The 23,154-nt window shown below is 40.0% G+C and overlaps 1 protein-coding gene across 5 annotated transcripts in view; it reads right to left on the bottom strand.

The window, feature by feature from the left end:
* Positions 1-409: 409 nt before the first annotated feature.
* Positions 410-23,154, bottom strand: part of MED13L (mediator complex subunit 13L) — a 277,333-nt gene continuing 254,588 nt past the window's right edge. For all 5 annotated transcript variants that reach the window (XM_070627182.1, XM_070627184.1, XM_070627183.1 and 2 more), the window contains 9 exons: positions 21,703-21,891; positions 16,035-16,258; positions 15,699-15,841; positions 12,538-12,696; positions 10,843-11,019; positions 9,169-9,326; positions 6,601-6,762; positions 4,279-4,391; positions 410-3,234 (listed from right to left, as the gene is read on the bottom strand). In XM_070627182.1, coding sequence (XP_070483283.1) covers positions 3,102-3,234; positions 4,279-4,391; positions 6,601-6,762; positions 9,169-9,326; positions 10,843-11,019; positions 12,538-12,696; positions 15,699-15,841; positions 16,035-16,258; positions 21,703-21,891 — 1,458 coding nt within the window. In that variant the 3' untranslated portion in view covers positions 410-3,101. The remainder of the gene's footprint in view (positions 3,235-4,278; positions 4,392-6,600; positions 6,763-9,168; positions 9,327-10,842; positions 11,020-12,537; positions 12,697-15,698; positions 15,842-16,034; positions 16,259-21,702; positions 21,892-23,154) is intronic.

Genomic DNA, 23,154 nt, shown 5'->3' with positions numbered 1-23,154 from the left:
AAAGAAACTGGCTGGGACTGTGAAGAGAAAGGAAGTGGAAAACACACTTGTAATTTGTTCTGGGATTGACCGCAATCTTACAGCTGGGAGACACCGTTAGATGTGACCCACTGCAACAGTTAATCACGGAACTAAATGACAGGATCCCTAGTTCAACGCTGTGTGTGTGTGTTCAGGCTCTAAAAACTGATCTAAGGACACGCTGGTCCTCTGGAGTGTGAGAACACCATCTGAGAACAGCTGTGGGATGGGGCATTGGGGCAGTAAAAGCCTACGTCCAGTTTACTCTGGAAGGCAGAGCCGGGCTCCTAGTCAAGGATTGTTCAATCCACAAAATATACACCTTTTGAAGAGGTGTGGACCATTTTTATTACAAAGGCAGGATGGAGGGGAAAAAAGCCACTCAAAGTTTCAGTAATTCAATAATTTATTCCTCTAAAAAAGTGTGTAAAAGTATATAGCTCTCATTCACAAGGTATATATGAATGACATGTAAAATGGAGGCCTTTAGTATTGTTTCTTTTTATCAAAGTCTTTTAGTGTACTGTACCAGCGCTATACTGTAGTTTTTTAAATGAACTTCACATATTTTTGTATTCTTTCAAATTGTTTGCTATATATAAAAGAAGCTCACTGCAAAATGCCTGAAGGAAAAAAGGAAACAAAAGAAATTCAGAACTTCCCAGAAATGTACAGCTTTTACATTTAAAAAAGGTTCTGAAATATACATACAAGCATGCTGGACAATCCCGCCCCTCTCCCCTCCCCATTTCCCCATTTTAGTTCAAACCATGGTAAGAGTTCTGATTTCTGCAGAATTTCCAAAATTAAAAATAAAAAAAAATAAAATAACTTCTCACTCTGTAGCAAATCCAGGGCTTGTACATTTCAGATTAATTCAGTAAAAAACTCACAAGTAAAATAATGCATATTTAAGGGAAATATTATACAGACTTTTTCACACAGAAGTACATAATAAGATTTTTTAAAATCTATTGCCATTCATTTATTTTTGCACAAAAACGTATAAATATGTCACCAGCTTTTCTTAACTTAAAAAACTTAAATAAAAGACACCAGATGAAAACTACCCTTTGCTGCCTTTTTTTAAAATTTTTGTAGGGGTTTTTTGTTTTTTGTGGTTTTTTTCTTTTTTTTGCTTAGAATCGGGTTTCTAGGGAAGAAAAGCCCCTGCATTAAAAACAGCCCATTTTAAAAAAAAATTCAAAGTTCTGATGAATTCTGGGAAAAAAGCAACCCCAAAGTGGTAAAAGATTACAAATATCTACTTTACAATTTGTCCTCTCACCAAGATAATTTTATACAAGTTTACAATCTTCATCATCTTATGCTCTTCAAAAGGCCTTGAGAATTTTTCCTTTCTGATTAAGAAAAAATAGCACTGCAATATTTTTAAAGTCAATTTTACACTGTACACATTAGATACAAATGGTTCGATATATCAGATTTTTTTTAACCTATACATTGCGAAAGTCAACCCCCCCTTTGATTGGTGGTACAGAGAACAAAATTATCCATTTACAAGTTATTTCTCTGCTTTCAATTCCCACCACACAACTTTTTTTTAATATAATGTTTTAAACGTTAGATTATTTCAAGAAAAATACTTTTACAAAATCATATCAGTTATTACATTTTTCCTTTTTTTGTTAACGACCAGGATATGGAAGTCTCTTGGAAGATTTAAAATGTGCATGATTCTCTCCACAGCTGACTAGGGCTCACGGCCTGATGAGAGCGGCTCGCAGGAGGCAAGCCCACGCCCACTGCCCTCAGACAGACACGCACAGCAACATAAGGGTTAGAAACGGAGTCTTAAAGACAATCCTCTTGGGCCTGGAATGAGGGGTCATAAGATACTTCAATTAGCCATTAATGCTTTCAAAAGGCATTTTTAAAAAAGTCCCACCATGAAGGCTCAACTTCAAGTACTAATTTAATGGTTAAGTTGTAATATTTCTTTGAAATAATATTCCTATGGTCCAGAAAAAATTCACCATATTTATAACTGATTTTATGAGCAAACACTTTCGACTGTGATATGTACATGAGTCCCTTTTGATCTAATGAGAGGAGAGACCTGGCTTTCAATAAGAATTCACTAGAAAATATATTCCCATTGTGACTATATAAAACTAATGAAGGTACTTGCCTCCATGGCTCTGGGTTGAGCTTGACTGCCTTCTGTATAAAAATGTTATCCTTCATGAAACGCTGGCCACTTTTAATAAGGAACATGGCAGAATGTTTACCCAGTTTGTTCTTAACAAAACCCACTGTTGGGTGGCTTTAAATATATTACTTTTTAGGCGTGATCTCCCCAATTTGTTTTCACTCCTTTTCCGGCTTCTAGGACAGAGGTATGTAGTCAAAGAATCCTATGGTGGATCTGAGTTGGGTTTCAGCTACTGTACCTGGTCCTTGTGAATTAAAAAAATTAAAAGAAAGTCACAAAAACTATATGACAAGACAACTTAAAATAAATAAACAAAATGAAGATGTCTCAGACCTTTTGTATCTACACACAGGTATGAAGTCAACCAAAGCACTCACGCCAATCTAGATGGGAGCACTAGGGAGACAGAAACCCCATTACGAAATTGTCTACTTGAGCTGGTTCTTATTTTTAAAAAGTCCCAGATTATGGAGTTCACATAACCCACAGGCCATACACCAATAACTAGAGGATTTCATCCAAAGGGCTAAACTGCCCTTATTTTTAAACAGAGACTGAAAACACAGACTCTTGTGCAAAAGGATACTGTCTCTTCTGTTTCCCTCTTAAAAACCAACAACAAAAAAAACTTCCTGTGGACCAGTGGTTTGGGGCTGCACACGCCATGACACTGGCTGAAAGTCACTGCTTATGGAAGTTTCCAGGTCCATGAGAGAAGTGTCAGTGAGTCACTCTGGTAAAGAACACTGCAGAAAGGACATGTGCCTGCTGAGAAGGAATCACAGTGCAGGACTGTGGAGAGTGGTCTCGAGAGGATGTGGGGTATCTGCAGAGTGTAGCAGGTTCCTTGGGCTGAGGTTGCGGGGAGAAGGAACTGAGCCAGAGAGAACAAGTGCTTTTCCAATTAAAGTATATTCATGATGGCATTGTACAACTGAGTGAGCACCACAAAGTGGACGGGAAGGCAGGAGGTACGGTCCTGGGTGGCCGGATTGCACGTGAGCCAGGACAGAGCGTTGTACTGCTCCAAAACGAACCTGCCGGAGGAAACACACAGATCAGAGCCTGACGCTGGGCAGAGGGGGGCTGGGCTGCAAGTCCTAACCCTCCAGACGCAGCAGCAAGAAGGCCTAACGTCCCTCCTTCACTCGCCCCAGGCTCCCTCCTATAGTCCCCTTTCTCCTGTTCCCTCTTCCTTCTAGACCTGCACTGTCCAATACGGCAGCCACTGGCCACATGGGAATTCAGACATGCTGTCCAGGCCCTGGGCTTCAAAGACTCAGTGTTAAAAAAAAGCATGTAAAATAGCTCCCCAATATTTTTATATTGATTACTGCTGAAATGATTACTTTTTATATATTTGATATTACTTTATCTTTTTGATATAACTGGTAAATTCATTACTAAAATTAACTTCACAGATCTCATTTTACTATTTTAACGTGGCTACTAGAAAACTTTTACTTAGCTATGTGGCTCACACTGTATTTCTATTGGACAGTGTTGCTCTAGAGGCCCTGGAAGCCAAAGCATGTTGACCAGGTTTTCTCGCTTAACTAGAACTTTCAAATCACTCGAGTCATTAGAAAACATTAAAAAATGCTTATGTATTTTCTCAAGTACATAAAGAATGTCCATGGCGTGTTAAAGTGCAAGAGCATTAGGCCACTTCTGGGAGGCACTTCACAACTGTGGAATTCACGTTCTAGTTAATTTATTTACATAACGTATGCCAGGAAGGGGAAGAAACATTCTCAAAGCCATGTGCTTTAATCCAGACTCTGTCTTCAGACTACTCGCCCCTAGGTCGATCTATTTTCCGCAGTGGGAAGTGCCTCCTCTAAGCGGGGGGCAGGGCAACTGCACCTGCACGGAACTCATCCAGCTTCACAAAGCATGTGCCACTGTCCTCCGCTCTATCAGGGGCTGCGGCTCTCACCGGCCCATCAGACAGTGCTCCACGGCACAGAAGGTAACAGCTCTTCCCTGAATGCCACACTTCAGTTAAGACACCTTGGAAAACAAGTGTAAAGGAATATAACTTCAAATTGTGCTGCTATGTTGACCAGGTCTGACTCTACCTTAAAACATCAGATGTGGTTTTGGAGTCAAGAGGATGTGGAACCCGCTGAGAATTCCTGGCAGGGAGCAGTTCGTCCGTCTGTGCTACAGAAATGTGGTGGTGCAGCGAAGCCTGGCGAAAAACAAAGATAGTTACCTTCCTGGTCCAGGCAACCACAGGGCAGAAAAAGGCTGGCCCACACCTGCCAGAGCAGATGCTCTCTAAGTCCTTACAAGTCAGGGCTTCTGTGAGTCTACGGATTTTAATCTGCTCAGTAATCCCAGTGTGATCCCAAATAACTCCATATCCTACAGTTGAAAAAAAAGCTAGCTTTGCAAATGAACTGCAGATGACTGACTAACGTGCCTCTTCAGGTCGTAATCCGTAGAAGGCCTCACTGGATATGGCTGCTTGTGTCCTTGTGGTGGTGGTCTTCTTTCCTGATTTCCCACAAATCAACAGTTAGTTCTAGAGGCTCAATCAGGTTCTGATTCTTTTCCGTGGTGGTAGTCGGCGAGAGAACACTCCATGGCTGCTGCTGCACCCTTCTCACTGCATCACATCAAAAGGCACCTAACCTCTGCTGTCCCACTGGAAGTAACAGGACTGATCGCCGGATTCGGCAGGTGCCAGCACGCTCCATCCCCCATGAAGCTCCCCACCATTTTTCCACTTAGTGGTTTCGGCACAGCTTACTTTATTAAATAACTAAGAAATATACTATGTAGAGGAGAGGCAATATAAATGCTTGATCCTCTCTCTTTATTTTTCAATTTTCAGATTAAAGAGCTGCTGCTCTAGCAGCTTCAAAAGGTCACTGATAATTGTTTTGTTTTCAGCACAATTATGAACTCACGGATTTGTTCCAATCTACTGCTGTCATCACGCTTTTTGATGATCAAATTGTCCCATCCCTGGGTAATGGAAACCTCTGCAAGCGGGCTCCTGGCTTCTTTGATAGGACCCTAATAACCTTAGGTAACTTCTTTGCTTTTAGGTGTGGTGAGATGTCTCAGGTTCATTGTGAGTACTTCTTACTTCAGAACTGAAATCAGTTACTTCTTCAAAGAACTCTGGTCCTTTCGAATAATAAATGGTATTGAGGAACCACAATTGTGGCAACAGAGGTGTTTATTGCTACTAAGCTGTAATTGCTGCTAAGCTTTTTCAGTAGACGGAGAAAAAAAATCTGTAGCCTAATTTTTGAGAGAGGAAAAAGTAAATCAATCTAGCTTCATGCTGATAACTCTAATTCAAAATAAAGATTACATGGCTTTTTATATAGCTTCTTTGATTTCATAATATGTTAAAGTCATTAGGAAAAGAAAATGGCTTGAACTGTTTTTGGTTTAACCTTCCACTGTTTCTTTCTGAAACTATATACAGATATGTGTATACATATGTATGTATGTATGTATGTGTATGTGTGTGCGCGTGCGCGTGCGCATCTTACTGATTACTCCATGGTAATCTATACTCCACAGAACAATTACATAAAAATATTCCTCTTTTTGTTATGGGTGACTAATTCTCCACTATAAGGATGTCCTACAGTTTACTGAACCAGTCCCTTACTGTTGGACATTTCAGTTGTTTCTAATCTTTTACATAATGTCTTTTTTTGTTTTCGCCCATGTGTCCTTTGAACGGATTTCTAGAGGTGGGACTGCTGCCTCAAAAAGAAAATGTGTGGGGTCGTCATACTTGGCTTTCCCACCGACACCAACACATTCTCCCCACAGCCCTGCCAACAGAGTACACTGGCAAACCTTTGCCCTTTTGCCAATCTGTAGGTGAGAAATGGATTTCATTCTAGGTTCTTCCATCTAAACTGAAGTGATAAATTTTTTTTTAATCCTTAATTTGGATTAAAAGGCTCCAAGGAACATAGAGGAAGAAGCAGACATAAACACGGAACTTCGTAGCTGACTCTTGTCCTGCTCCAATGAAGAACGCCGACAGCCTGTGGCAGGCGAGGAAGAGGACTGCTAGTAATCTTCTTCTCCGCCCAGGCTTACCCTCACTGACAGCAATGTGATATCGACTTGGACAAAGACTGTTACACAGAACCACGTGTCCATCCGAGATGGACCCTTCGGGCCCCACAAAGTCTTCTCCTTGCGTTAATGGGATTCATTTCTTTGTGACATAGTTTTGGGCTCCTCTCTAAATACTACTCTCCACCTACAACTGTAATTAGAATATCCTCAGATTATAAGTAAATATGAGAGAAACAGGGAACAGAATAAGATTATGGTGATTAAGACAAAAATTTCTAAGCAAAATTGAACTTAAGTATGTCACTCATCCCCCAAAACTTCAAATATGGCAGTAAACCAACCTTTAGGAAGAGGGGGCACTGGTTCTGAGCCTGGGGACATGATGACCAAAACCACTGCGGGAGATTCTCAGCTCTGGCAGTTGATACCAAATACCCAAGGGCCAGAGGCTGCTGCTTCAGCTCCTCGGGTGCTTCTCGAGAAAGAAGGCGCTCGCCCTGGCTCTGAAAAACAAAGTCCCGAAAGCAAGCTCAGCATTTGCCACTTCAAACAAAGCTTTGAAAATCAACCTTTCATCAAGTCGCCCTGTACACTGTAGTGACTAATCCCCTTTCTGGCAGCATCTTACACAAAAACACCAGGTGACCGAGAAAGGACAACAGGGAGGCACTATCTTTGCTGCACACACAGATATCTGATGAAAACTACAGCTCAGGCAGAAGATACCAGCAAAACTAATAACAGCAGTCAAGAACGTACAGATTTATTTTCTCTGGTTAAAAACTACAGAGGGTAAAACCCGTTCTGTGGCATCATGAGGTAACAAACTAAAAGCTGAAAGAGTGGAACCCTGACAGCCGAAGGTACCGCCACACCCATGTGCTCTTTCACCAGCAACCAACCAAAAACACACAAACACTTGACCGTCCACTGTCAACAACGCTGATTAGGAAAACGTAACATACTTCACCAGTCTCTGCGCAGCACTGATATTCATGGCCTGCCAGCAGGGTAAGATCAGCTCCTGAAGAAGCTTTTTAATTGTAAATTAATATGCACTAACCCCCTTAACAAGTGCCTTTCTGCAACTGACATTTTCCTCATCTTTGATTCTGTTAGCTAGTTTCAAGAGTTGAAAAGGTACCTTTTGTGCAAGCCAATAATAAGTAATGTGTTTGTTTTCAAAAGCCTTCTGTTTTGAGGGAAAAAAATCCTCAACCACTACATCAAGTTGTACTAATTCTGAGTTGGTTAAAAAATAAAAATTTACTGCAACCTTGAACAAATTCTTTCCTCTCTTATAATGTCTTAATTGGACATCAAAGAATGTTTAATGGCTCAGAAAGAGGAAATGCTGGAAGCCTCTCAGGGGTCACCTGGCTGCAGGTGCTCAGGACTGAAAAAGGCCACCTGACCAGCTTCAGAACAGTGCTGATTAAAATGTGCCATTCAATTAAGACTTGAAGGCTTGAGGCTCCAGCGAAGGGAGAAAACACAGCACACCTCTGTTTCTTACAAAACTAACATTACACTTCAATTACCAATTCTTTGTTAATGGATAAACTGAGTTACAACAACTGGTACCGGGAGGCAGTTGCTATTATTTCCATTTCACAGATAAGGTAACTAAGGCTGCAAAAGGTAAAGCAAGCTTGTCCAAGATCACAAATTTAGTAAGCCGTACTGCTGTAATTCAGAGCTGGATTTATCAAACTCCAGAGCACACAGTCTTAGCTGCTATGTTATGTGCCCCAGAATTCATCAATCCTAATTAAAACTACCCAGTGTAAAACATGTGCTCTCGGTTCCTATCATAACCATCTCCAATGAACCAATCAACTGTCATTAACTGGCAAACGACTGTGGAGGAAATAAAGACATTTAAAATCTCCCCCTTCCAGATGAGGAAATGGGGGGCTGGCAGTTCCATGGGGCGGTTCATGAGCTGCCCTTTCCTGGTTTACCTGCCCTCTGACTAAAGTTCTAAATCTTCTCTCTCTTGACTGTCCTTCAGTGAACCGCGGGCTGGAGTCCCACCTGACAGGAACCTGAGTCCTCTCAGTGTACCTCTGTGTCTAAAGGAGTGGAAGCAGGTTGCTCACCCTTGTGCAGTTTACAATATTAGACATAGCTATGTTTCTGTGTCTCAACCCCTCAATCTCATGCTATTTTAAATACAAAGTATAATACAGTGATAAGGCATGAATCATCTAGCTTTTAAATGAAGTTAACACAAGCTACGGCAGAACCTTTAACTCTGCAATCTTTTGTTAATCCTCGTCCCATATCCCTGGGATATGTAAAGATGAAACTAGTTGTAAGCTCTGGTTTTTCCCTTAACACTCAGGCATTAACCTGGATGTTCCTCCACAATCAGCCTTGCCGGGGCTCCGGCCATCCCTGCAGGCTGGCCATGGGGAAGCTTGTGATGCGTGAACAAAGGCACGTGAGGGACACGAGAACAGTCAGGCTCCTTTCGGAATAATTAACCATCAACGATGTGTTCTTCAGTTAACACAGCTACCTGGCATGTTAAATAGGGCTGTTGAATTAGCCTCTGAAAAGCCACTATTTTGGCAAAAAATAAAACATAACTGGGAAGCACCAGGCAATCAAAAACTAATTTTTGCTAAGAAAAAAATAATTGCACAAAACTCTTGCAGCTACAAATAGGACTCCGCTTCTGATAAACCATATTCATCAGGAATAATGATACATTTCTTCCGAATGCCTGCCTTCAGTCAAAATGGAACAACTACAGAGTTGCTTTCGCACACTTATTTCTCTTGCACCTGGGTCTAAGACTGACAAGAAGAAAAGCACATGTAGTAAAAAGAAGATGACACTTCCAGAGGATTATTCCTGAAGGCTGAGGTTGTTTTAACCAACCTACTTCAGATGGTCCTTACCCGACTATGCTGGAAGTGAGAGCCCACACCAATTCCAGAAGGAGAGCCTGGGGAAGGGACTGGGGAGGAGTTGGGAGAGGAGTGGAGGTTCCCAGTCATTAATATGCCAATGTCATTGTCCATATCATCTGGGAATGGAAGGTCAACAAACATATCATCTAGAGGGGAGGGGGGAAAAAAGCACAAAATTAAAAAAATAATCCATATCCTCAACTTATCCAATACACTCTTTTTGTTGACCTGTGACTGTAATAGACATGTGTTGTTCAGAACGTAGTAAGATTTAATGCATGACTACTGGGTGCAAAGTATTCCTTCTGCCAAGCATTCTTTCATTTTGTACTCTTTCCAATGATCTCCTAATGTGAAGTATTAACAGAACGGAGAAATAAAGAACATAAATTAAAACTCCACATTTTGTATAGCCTCCAAAGGCACTTAAAAAGATGGCAAAACAGCTAAAGAAGCAATTTAATTATTAAACAAAGTTAAAATTGACACCATCCAAGAAAACAGCAGACTCCATCCATGCATCCAATTAGCATCTAAAATAATGGAGCCTGAATTAACGCATGTTAATAGGTGTGAACCTGCCCTGAACTGGAGGCCTATTCCAGAAGGAGATCAAAGCACAAGGTTTTCATTAAAAACTTCTCTCCCACATTATAAAAGTAAGGTACACTCACAGCAGAAAATTTGGAAAGGAAAGGGGAAAACCATTACCCATGACCCAATCACCTCCTTTTTCTCTTATTTGTTATTCCACTGTGATCATACTATACATGCTATACACATATATGGTAAGTATGGCATCCTTTACCCTCCCCATTTAACAGGAGCAAATGCTAGTAGCCGTTAAAAATTTTTCAAAAGACAATGCAAAAGCCTGCGTAATATTGAGCGTTTTACAGTTTATAAATAACCATTTCTTAACAAATGCCTTAACAGATATAAGCACAACAATATAACCACAACAATATATTAAGAATAATCAAATAAGAAGCTGTTTTAGAGCAAATCAGACTCCCAATGATTAGCTAAAGGCAGGCGCTATCTTCATTTGGCCTAGTAGTCCTCATACATTCAAACCAAATAAAGAATACTTATTGAGGGGCCGGCCCCATGGCTGAGTGGTTAAGTTCACATGCTCTGCTTTGGTGGCCCAGAGTTTCGCTGGTTCGGATCCTGGGTGCAGACCCAGCACCACTCAAGACATGCTGAGGTGACAACCCACAAAGCTCAACCAGAAGGACCTACAACTAGAATATACAACTACGTACTCGGGGGCTTTGGGGAAAAGAAGAAGAAGAAAAGAAGATTGCAACAGATGTTAACTCAGGTGCCAATCTTTAAAAAACAAAAAAGGAAAGAAATATTTATTGAAAGAGTGACACCCACGTGCAGGACACTACCAAGCAGATAGTATTTTTTCGTCTTTAATGAAAAACAGGAGAAAGTTAATTACCCAGGAGAGGAAAGTATTTATTTGGTCTTGGTAACTGTGCAAATTAAATCTTCAAAACCAAAAAGCTTCTCAAACCTTCAATCCCTTCTTCCTATTTCATATTGTTTACTAAAACACAGAACACCCTGCAGCAGCCTGGTGACTCCATACTCTAGCTCTGTGCCTTACTGAAGAAGCTGAGCCTCTACCCATTTGGGTCTTCCACTCACCATTGTTGGGGCTAAATCCATCTTCATTGGGATAGTTGGCTGGAGCCACTTGGATGGTTGACGATGTTGGGAACACCAAGATGTGTGTACAAGAAGCATCTTGAGGGGTGTTAAGCTGAGATGACTGCATGTTTAGTGCAGTACTTCGGCCAAAAACAGAGCCCATTGTGACAGCATCTTAAAGGAAAAAAAGAATAGTATCAAGTCCTCTTGTGCAGCAGTAAACAACTCCAGGAATGAAGTTCTGAGAAGACCTGAGCTAGAGTGATATGAGTCTGACACAACTGCCATGCTGGACACCCATTTACAGCTGAGCCCAAGCATTTAAACAACTTCAAAGACACTGACTCAGAGCACATAGCTATGAGAGCCCAAGCCTCACTTCACACTGGAAAGGCTGGGATAAAACTGGATTGAGGCCACCAAATATGTCTAAATTACTTGCATAAGCAGTATTTCTACAAATTAATCTCCCACTTTCTTTCCTCCTGTGGTTGCTCACAATTTGTAAGTACTGTTCTCCTAAATGATACAATTCTATAGAAATGGTACTATTCAACTAATAATTGTTATTAACTAACATTTACTGAATGCTTACTATGTGAACACTTTATTCCTGTCATCTCATTCAGTCATCATAGCCACCTTGAGGTAGGAACTACTGCCCTCATTTCATGACGAGGACAGAGCACAAAGAAGTTATTAACTTCCCCAAGAGGTGCAGGCAACAATTAACCTAAGGTCCAACAAGCAGGCCAATATGGGATACCTGTCTCTCAATGGACTGATGACAAATAAGCTCACTCTCACACCACGACACTATTGACTTTTACGGGAAGTGAGGGGACAGGGTCTCCCATTTGATCAAAGAAATATCTGGATGGTGAAAACAGGTTTAAAAAGTCTAAAACTGCTTAGCCATGGGGCTGGCCCTGTGGCCGAGTGGTTAAAGTTCCACGTGCTGCACTTGAGCACCCAGGTGCGCAGGTTCGGGTCCCGGGTGCAGACCTTCTCCACTCATCAAGCCATGCTGTGGAGGCATCCCACATACAAAACAGGGAGGCCTGGCACAGATGGTAGCTCAGGGTGAATCTTCCTCTCTCACACACACACACAACTGCTTAATTATAAAATAGCTTAGCTGCTAATTTTTCAAAAAATTCTGTGGCAACAATGTCTTGCCTATCCACACAGTGGCACTTACAGTGACTGAGGGCTCACTATGGGCCAGGTACTGTGCTGAACGCTTCACCCCTACTTGCCTTACCATTCATCCTCAGCCATATCAGAGTCTCTAAATATCCTCTCAAGGCTGCTTGGAGATTCTGCCAAATACCTGTCTTCAAAAGGATACTCAAATATGTATCATGCTGGTGTCCACTTTAGTAGTTTTTGGGGGGTGATTTCACACACTAACAACAAGTTGGGGTCAGGCATGACTCCATGACTGTAAGAGCTCTCAATTATGTCCAGAACTTAGGCTTTCCCCGAGCTATGGTCAACAAAGATAATAAAGTCACAAACCACTCCCCTTGGAAGAGACCAAACGATTTCCATTTTTGAGCCCAATTTTTGAGTACAATCTTCTCTTATAAAGACAATAAAGATATATTCTACACTTATCTGTGGACTTAAGTTTGAATGGACAGAACTGATGTGCTACCTAATTAATGAAACTGACAAGAAGAGATTTACCTGGCATCACTACAAAGGACCCCTGGGGTTCCATAGCAACCAGGCAGGCACTAAGGATAGAAGGAGAGTCTGCGGCAGAGATCCCACACATCCGGCACACGTCCTTGAGCCGTTTGCTGATTGTCTGTAGTGAACATTCTCCAAGGAGGATACTCCAATCTGAAATCAAGTGTCACAGGCACACACAGTCTTTAGAAAGTCACACTGATAGCAGGTTTGAGCATTTTACCAGTTTTGCCTGGTTAATAGAATTTCCAGGATTGGGGCCTAAAGGGAATACGGCTTTTTACAGGTTCCCCTCCTTGCTACAAAGAAAACATTACGTGACCTCTATTACACTTCATTAACAAAGAAACAAAGGCCTCCTATGCTGTAGACTTCACTATTACACTTCATTAACAAAGAAACAAAGGACTCCTATGCTGTAGACTGAAGTCATCTCCGACATGACCTGTGAGAGGCCAGCACAGCCCCAGGTAGATTTAGGTCCTCAAATGCTTTCTGACGACTGGGCCAGACTGTTCTGTCCTTTCTCCTCCTTCTCCAGTTCTGGATCTTTCACTGCCCCATCAGCACTTCCCTTTAGAAGGGAGCACAGTTGGGGGCGAACCGCAGTGCTGTCACCACTGTAGGTTAGTTGTTTCCGTGAAAGACAAGCAGCAGGAGAACGGAAGGGGAACCTTTCTGAGAACGCCCGAAAGAGCTGACAAACTATGGGTGTGAGTGAAGCACTCCTAACGCTAATGGTTCAGATTTAAAAGTCGGCACAAATTTTCTTTCTAATACGTGTTTCTTGCCTCCAAACAAAGGTGCTCTGTCTGCTCAGAGAAGTGTTGAGGGTTATGTTAGTCTGGGCACTGAAGAGCACTTGGTCCTCTCCTCTGACCCCGACACACACACAGGAAGCAGGTCAGACTCCTGCAGCGGCACACTGCTGTCGCGGCACGGCCCACGGACGGAATGCCACTCCACTGTAGGCTTTTCTACCTCCACCTATTTTTTCAAACAAGCTATTCTCCCCTTAAAGGGCAAGAGAAAGGAAAAATTTTTTCATATTTCGTATTCCTAAAGAACCTCAAACTGAAGTGGCTGAAATAAAAGTGGCCAGGAACATTAAGAAGGTATTTTTAAAAATCAGAGAGTAATCAAACAGATGTGAGTTCTGTATTTAAAACCAAATAAGAAGGAAAAGACAGTATGAGTATTTTATCACACTTTGGTGATGAAGAACAGAAAGTGACAGGGCTGACTGTGAAACCTACAGGTCCGTAACTGATACTGTCCCAGAAGTGCAATGTGGCACAGACCTCAGGTCCCCAAAGGAAGGAAATGCAGATTAGCAAACTCACTTCCCGTACACTAGGCTCTTCTTCATGTTTTCACTCCTCGAAAGTACGTTTTCTCTCAATCTTTTGACAGGGTCCTCGGTCACACTCACATTCCTCTCCTCTTGGAGCTAAGAAGAGTGTGTCCCTTCTAAAATACCAGAAAGGGAAGGCAATTGCCCTAATAATTTTTCCAAAACACCAACTGACTAGACTACTAGGCTACGTTTTTATCCCCTCTTCTTCTTTTCTATTATATTCTAACTTTTCCCAAGGGTTAACAGTAGCTCAAAGCCTTTAAGAAATAAGATTGACTAAAAGGCATCCTAGGAGAGAAGATAGGAATTCTGACAGAAATGAAATGATGAATTCCCTAATGTATTAGACCTCCAGGCTACTAATACAAGATTCATTATAAGTAAGAAATTCTTTAAAAAATGAAAAGGGTAACATTTTCTATTAGTCTACAGTATAATTTGTTACTAAAAAATTTTGTGTACGATAGATTCCTAAGAAACCACTTATTTAATACATATTATGTAATATTTGAATCCACTGCTGTTAAAACCCACTGTTAACTGCTGTTAACTCACTCAGGCAACTTGTTACACTGCAAGTTATATCTGTACCAGGGGTTTTAATTTAGGGGTTCCACAAACACCTATAAAGCAATAACATGCACACTCTAATGCAAGAGTCAGCCAACTATGGTCCACAGGCCACAGCGCCCACCGCCTGTTTTTGGAGACAAAGTTTTATTGGAACACAGCCACGTTCATTCACTTAGGTATTGTCTGTGGCTCTGATGTGACAATGGCAGAGCTGAGCAGTTCCAACAGTGACCAGCTGTCCTGCAAAGTCAAAAATATTTACTGTCTGGCCCTTTACAAAGAAAGTCTGCTGACTCTGCTTTAATATACTTGCACATACAAAATCACAAAGCTAATCTGTGATATACGCTTTGCTTTTGTACAGACTTTAGAAAAAGACTTCTACCTATATGCATATATTGAACTTTTCATAAATGTGTCATTAGTAAGACTTTAAAAAAATAATCTAGGCCTGTTCATACTGCTCATGTAAAACTGTACAAGTAGCTACACTAGGACAGTAAATGAGCTGGGCTCGATGCCAGGCAAGGCGGCTGCCAGCAGTCAGCTGTGTTATGTTACAGTTCCTTTTAGTGCTTTGTGACTGACTGTTAGACTTATGATAAGGAACAGAAGCAGTTGGTAGCTCTATCTGGGGAAAAACATCCACTCTCTTAAGCGTCCAGTCTGAAGAATATCAGACAGTGGCAATGTGAATAAAGATGGATCCAATTTGCAACTACTTGTCCTTGTAAATCAGGATTATCTTGCTATTGTACCACCTAAACAAAATAAAGAAATATAAAACTCATCACCATCGACCACCAAAAACAAACAAACGAATGAAGGAAACTAAAGGCTGTTCTTACTTATAACTTCTACTATCATCCATAATCTCTGACATAAAATTTTTATGTTAAAATTGACTTGTTCTTCTCACTGATTCAATATATAAATAAATGTTAGAAATTCTAATTTACTGAGTATCACTTCTATATTAATAAAACATTATTTTTCTGCTTTACGTATTGGACTTCAATATTTAAGATTTTCTTTGGATAAATGGTTGGTTGCTAATGAGAAGTTTAAAGAACACTGGTTTATCTTGTACATTGAAAAGAATCAGAAAATACAATCTGCTTTACTCTTACTACTAGCTTTACAATTTTCTCCCTCAGCTCGGTAATGATGTTAGTGCAGCCCTTTCCCTTTGTTTCTCGTACATACTGCTTCAGGTATTTCTCACCTTTAAGCTCCCCATGGCCAAGACGCCCAAGTCGCCCGATTACAACTCTCCAGGGTAGAGACGTCATTTGGACAATACCTATGCACCATTCCCATAACTTCTGTAGTCCAATTTTACGTGCAGATACTTTACTCCTCCGTGATCTGAAATAGAAAGAAATGGGAAAGGGACCCCCAAATGAATCAAAGCTATCTCTCAGTAAGATAAAATCTAGAAAATTCCAAGGAACCCACCCACACAGTACCCACTGCATTTAGATAAGAAAATAAGAAAGGTTCATATCTGAGGAAAGGCACAGCATCAATGACATGCACCATAAACACCAAGGCTCCTCACCTGTTTGGTAAAGCAATATTTACAATACAAGTTTCTAATAACTCCCCATGGAGGTCAGTGCAGGAAGCCAAAAGCCAGCGCTGATCATGAGACAGACAATAGCCCACAAAGAGCACATTGTACTTCTGGCTCGCTTCACCAAACGTCTCTCCCAGCTCTGTCTGCTTGTCTTTGATGGGGGCCAATATAAAAGGAGGGGAGTAAAGCTGGATTGGACTGGGCCGCTGAAATCAAAATCAAAATCAGTATCAACACAAAGCCACTCAATGTAATATTTACAACAAAACCCAGAACAGCACTGAATGAAATCAACAGGGAGTAATGACAATAGATTGCCTCCCCTAGTACTCTCTATATAAATAGTAATGATAATACAGATAACAAAAAGATTGTTTAAATGATATAAGCTAAAATTTCCTTATTAAAAGAAATTACTAATTTAGAAAGTAAACTGACCCAACTTCATTAGCCATTAGGAAAGTGGAAATTAAAACCACAATGAGATACCACTATATACCCACCAGAATGTCTGAAATAAAAAAGACAGAAAACACCAAGTATTAGTGAGAATGCAGAACAACTAGAACTTTCATATATTGCTGGTAATACAATCCCTTTGGAAAAGTATTTGACAATATCCACTAAAGCTGAGCAAACACCTACTCTGTGATCCAACAAGATGCATATATGTGTTTACCAAAGGACGGGGATAAGAATGTTCACAACAGTATTAATTGTAATGATTGCTCCAAACAGAAATAACCTAAATACCCATCAATGGGAAATGGATGCTAAACTGTCATACAATCACACAAACAGAACATTAAACAGCAAAGAGAATGAAAAACTACCACCACGAGCAACAAAACGAATGAACCTCAACACTGAGTAAAAGTCAGACACAAAGGAACATAAATTATACGATTCAGTTTATATAAAAGTCAAAATCAGGCAAAACTATGCTGCTGTAAGTCAGAATGGTGATTACTGCAGGAGCGAAGGGACATTAGAGAGGCTTCTGGATGCCTGTTATGCTTTGTTTCTTGTGCTTGCTACATATTTTTACTTAGCGAAAATTCATCAAGCGCTACACTTATGACTGGGTACTTTCCAGTATGTATATTATATTTTAATGTGTGTGTATGTATGTAATTTAAGAAATCAAAGCATTAACTACTACCTAAGACAAATATTTTAAATAGTCAAACTGTGACAAAATTTAACTGTCATCTTTGTTTACAGCTATTATACACAATTCCATATTTAATAAACTACAGCAGTTGTCAGCCAACTTCTATAAAGGACCAGATAGCAAATATTTTAGGCTTTGTGAGTCTCTGTCACATAATCTTCTCTTTTTAAAAATGTAATTCTCATGTCTCTGTAGCTGATCACACAAATACAGGCTGCAGGCCAGACTCAGTCCACAGTCACAGGGGCTAATTCCTGAACTATAAAGCATAAGAAATAGTAGTAATGGAATTACAGAACTTTAAAGCAAAAAGAGACCTTGGAAATAATCTAAGCCAATTCTTTCATATTAGGGACACAAAATATGGGCTTAGGGATATTCTAAGATATTCTAACAACTTGCTCAAAGTTTCAAAGCTAACCTTATCACTGCTCCATTCATTCTCCATAAACCTGGAAATTCCACTTCGAGGTATTTACCAAGAGAAGTGAAAACATAGCCACACAAAAACTTGTACACAAATGTTAAGAGCAGCATTATTCACAATAGCCAAAAAGTGGAAAAACCCAAATGTTCACCCACTAATGAATGGATAAACAAAATGTGGTATATCCATATAATGGAATATTATTTGGCCATAAAAAGAAATTAACTACTGAGACATGCTATGACATTGATGAACACTGAAAATATTATGCTAAATGAAAAAAGCTAGACATAAAAGACGACCTATTGGGGTTGGCCTGGTGGTGCAGCGGTTAAGTTCGCATGTTCTGCTTCGGCAGCCCAGGGTTTGCCAGTTCAGATCCTGGGCATGTATCTACGCATCGCTTATCAAGTCATGGTGTGGCAAGTATCCCACATATAAAATAGAGGAAGATGGGCACAGATGTTAGCTCAGGGCCAGTCTTCCTCAGCAGAAAGAGGAGGATTGGCAACAGATGTTAGCTCAGGGCTAATCTTCCTCAAAAGGAAAAAAAAAAAGACGACCTACTGTATGATTCCATTTATATAAAATGTCCACAACAGGCAACTCCATAGAGGCAGAAAGTAGATTAGTAGCTGCCAGAAGCTGGCGGGAGGGGAGACAGAGGAGTGATTGCTAATAGGCATGGAGTGTCTAAGTTGATAAAAATGTTCTAAAATTAGTGGTGATGGGGGAACAACTCTGTGACTAAACTGAAACCACTGAACTGTACAAGTTTGGAAAGGGTGAATTTTTATGACATGTGAATTATGTCTCAAAAAAGCTTTTTTTAAAAAAAAATAAAGAGTACAGGTGGACAGCTAATCTATGGACAGCTAATCTTTGACAAAGGAGCTGAGGGCCTACAATGGAGAAAAGAAAGTCTCCTCAACAAATGGTGCTGGGAAAACTGGACAGCCACATGTAAAAGAATGAAAATTGACCATTCTTTTTCACCATTTACTGAAATAAACTCAAAATGGATCAAAGACCTAAAGATTAGGCCTGAAACAATAAGTCTTCTAGAAGAGAATATCAGCAGTACACTCTTTGACATCAGCTTCAAAAGAATCTTTTCGGACACCATAACCCCTCAGATGAGGGAAACAATAGAAAGAATAAACAAATGGGACTTCATCAGACTAAAGAGCTTCCTCAAGGCAAGGGAAAACAGGATTGAAACAAAAAAACAGCCCACTAATTGGGAAAAAATATTCACAAGTTATTTATCCGACAAAGGGTTAATCTCCATAATATACAAAGAACTCACACAACTCAACAATAAAAAATCAAACAACCCGATTACAAAATGGGCAGGGGACATGAACAGACATTTCTCCAAAGAAGACATACGGATGGGAAATAGACACATGAAAAGATGCTCATCATCACTAATCATCAGGGAAATGCAAATCAAAACTACACTAAGATATCACCTTACACCTGTTAAAATGGCAAAAATATCCAAAACCAAGAGTGACAAATGTTGGAGATGCTGTGGAGAAAAGGGAACCCTCATACACTGTTGGTGGGAATGCAAACTGGTGCAGCCACTATGGAAAACAGTATGGAGATTCCTCAAAAAGTTAAGAATAGAAATATCTTATGACCCAGCCATCCCACTACTGGGTATCTATCCTAAGAACCTGAAATCAGCAATTCCAAAAGTTCCATGCACCCCTATGTTTATCGCAGCATTATTCACAATAGCCAAGTCATGGAACCAACCTAAGTGCCCAGCAACTGATGGTTGGATAAAGAAGATACGGTATATAGATACAATGGAATACTACTCAGCCATAAAAAAGGACAAAGTCGTCCCATTCACAACAACATGGATAGACCTTGGGGGTATTATGTTGAGTGAAATAAGCCAGACAGAGAAAAGCAAACTCTGTATGACTCCACTCATAGGTGGTAGTTAACATACGGACAAAGAGAACTGATCGGTGGTTGCCAGGGGAAAGGGGGATGGGGGGAGGGCACTAGGGGTGAAGTGGTGTACCTACAACATGACTAATAGTGATGTACAACTGTAATTTCACAAGGATGTTAACTTTCATAACCTTAAGAAAAAAAAAAAGAAAAAAATTATCTCAAAATAAAAAGGTAGGAAAAATTAAAAAAATGAAAAAATAAAGAGTCCAGGTGAGGTTGCCTGAAAAGTTTTGTCTAAAACAAAAGGTTAAATGTCAAATATTTTAGATGCAATAGATAGCCTGTGATAAATCACTAGGTAAAACATTATTCCCAAACTGTGTTTTAGGGATGGTAGATATTCTGTGAAAAACAAAAGGGATCTAGTGAGAGGATTTCTTCCAAAGCTTGCATGATAAATACTAAAATACGCTCTTTCTTATATGAGAGCGCAACTGCATGAGACTGTGGCACCGCAGAGATTAGAATTCCTGGGGCAGGAGCCTGGCTGTCGTTTAGCACTGCATCCCCAGCACCTAACACAGCGCCTGGCACACAGTAAATAGTCGGCTGTATTTACTGGATGAAAGTGCAACATTCTAGCTGCAGACTGAGGGAGAGGCAGCAGTGAGCAATTAACCATTACCTTAATGAAAGAAAAAACTCGAAATCTCAGTAAACATTCATAACATTTGGTTCTTTTGTTTTTAATAAAATCAAACTATTTACTTCTCTCTTCCTGGTCCAAAGCAAAAGGAAAAAAAGCCTATTTTTGCCATGTATTTTAATCTAAGCCCCACTTTATCTCATGAGCTCCTGATGGTGTTCTGCCCATGTGTTATAATCTTTAAACACGTCACATAATGCCTTGGGGTATCTTAATATAGGTAGTCAGCCTTCCCTCTCCTCTATGCAGAACATTATTAGTTATCATTTGAAATTGTGATCACTTCTTGCCAAAGCATAAGGAATAATTGCATCTGAATTGCAGAATAATCAAGAGATAAAGAACTAAAGGATTCTAAGTTTATAAAGACAATAACTGAATTTCTGGAGACAAAATAAAAGTAGAAACAAAATTTTTCTTTAATTCTAGAAAAAGCTTTTAGAAAACAGATGAGTTGCTCACAAAAGTGAAAAATTCAAACTCAAAAGAATAAACTAAGCTAAAAACTGCCAAATATAGAAATTTTATATAATCCCAGAAGGAAAGTAGCTAAGCAGTCTCCTCTCTCGGGATGAAGACGACCTGAACCAAGTTACTACAAATGCAGTAGTCGCATCGTTTTTCACTTCTAGGCTTTTACTTATAAAAGAGATAAGCATTTCATAGAGTTTTCCAGAGAAACTTACACTACCAACTAAAATCAGCAGTGTTTGGTGCTTTTAGAAAGTATTCTTATGGTGAAGCGGTGTTTGCTGGCTTTCATTAATGAGTAATCTTTCACACAACAGGGTTGTGGAAACTTATTTTTGAAGGCTTTGAAAATTCTAACCATTGCCCTGTACCTCTATTTTCAGGATAAAGAGATTGTGTAAAACTTTGGTTTAAAACATGTTTGGCTTTGGTGTTTTAAAATTCCCCTTGAGAAAAAAATTATGAGTACCCTTGAGGTACTCATCTGTGGGCAGCAGGTTTAAGAAGGAGAGAAAAAGCATTCATTTATCAACACAGGCACTGAGACAAGCGGAGGAGAAGGCAATCCCTGTACGAATGCGCCTCAGAAGAGGGGCCGGGCCGAGCAGACACACGCAGCTGCTGCGCCCGGAGAGAACAGAGCTGGGGAAGGCAGCCAGTTACAGATTTCAGACGCAGGTCAGCGTCAACAAATAAAGAACAAAATAAATATCAGAAAGTCAAACATTAACAAGTACAAGTGCTAAGTATATTGCTGCCTTGGGTCCTACATCAAAAATCTGCTTGCCTCTTTTCTCAAAAAATGTTACAAGTTCAGAGAAGTACCTCCTCCATTTTAACTGAAGGATTAAAGAAACCTACCATTCATATATAAAGGTAGAAGACCAACTCTCCGGGCCTACATCTTTAATATGAAAGTACTCTTTTTGAAAATTCTGCCCGGCTTACTACCTACCTCTGGGTTCTTGAGAGTCATCTCGATGCTGGCGGCAGGTCCAAATCCCGTGAGGGACTTGATGTGGATCTGTGTAGGCAGAGGCCGCCTGCACTGGCAGTACACTGAAAACGCCATGGACTTCAAGTATTGAATGTAGAAAACGTGCTCATCCTTCATTGTCTGCAGCATGTACTGGCAAGGCACAATCTGCAGGTGCAGACACAAACGACATGAGAACCTGAGAGCTAGCCCACCAGTAAGAAGGCTGGAAAGTGGAATGGCGGAAGTTCTTTACTTGGATGGGGGAGGGAACTTTAGTTTAAGCACATAAATGCCAAATATAATATACTTCAAACTTAATTTCTTCCAGTGACATAATATCCTATATTCCAAATACACACCAGCAATTTAAGAAGAGGTGCCATTTTGTTGGTCAAGTTACACTGTCACTTAGAAATTACCCTGTGCTCACTTTAGGGGTAAATTCTCAATTTACTGCTGCCATGTCCCAAAATTTAAAAACCTGCTTTTTAATCCATTTCTCATTTTTATAATGTATACACACAGTGTGCATGGCATCTTTGGAGTTATTGTGAAATACTTGAGACACAAACCTCAAAACAAGGAGAAATTATCAACAACCTATTCTGCTAACTTTAATTTCAATCTTTTCATTCTATAAAATGGCTTTAGTTAAAGCGACAGTAAAACAAAACCCAAACACTCAAGGCATCCTTTCCCATCTATTAAAATTATTAAAAATTTTTAAATTATTACACTATGAAACTGGCAGGGGTGCAGTGAAAACAGGCATGCTCATTCACTGCTGAAAGGAATGTAAATAAGTATAATTTTTTTGGAAAAGAACTTGGTATTATTTATCAGTATCTATATCTAAGAATACACTTCAAGAAATGACCTGAAATGTGACAAAGAGATTATACGTAAAGATGTTTATTATGCCTTTATTTATAGTAGTGAAAATTAAATATCTAACTGTACAGGAATAGTTAAATATGGAAAATATGCAGTCATTAAAAATGTTGCTTGTTGGGGGCTGGTTCCATGGCCAAGCAGTTAAATTCACATGCTCAGCTTTGGTGGCCCAGGGTTTGCTGGTTCAGATCCTGAGCACAGACCTTTGCACTGCTCATCAAGCCATGCTGTGGTGCCATCCCACATAGAAGAACTAAAATGATCTACAACAAGGATATATAACTATATATTGGGGATTTGGGGAGGGGAAAGAAAAGAGGAAGATTGGCAACAGATCTTAGCTCAGCACCAATCTTCCTTACCAAAAAAAAAACAAACCCAGAAAAAAAGCACACCTAAAAAAAAGTTGCTTGTGAGAATTTTAAATAACATGGAAAAGTATTCATGAATAATATTAAGTAGAAAAAGACCCAAAATTATATTAAAAGTATGATTTCAACTGTGTAAACAAACATACAGAAAAAAGGCTAGAAA

This window comes from Equus przewalskii, chromosome 7 (genome assembly GCF_037783145.1).
Source record: "Equus przewalskii isolate Varuska chromosome 7, EquPr2, whole genome shotgun sequence".
Lineage (NCBI taxonomy): Eukaryota > Metazoa > Chordata > Mammalia > Perissodactyla > Equidae > Equus > Equus przewalskii.
This window is presented reverse-complemented; position numbering and strand designations above follow the sequence as displayed.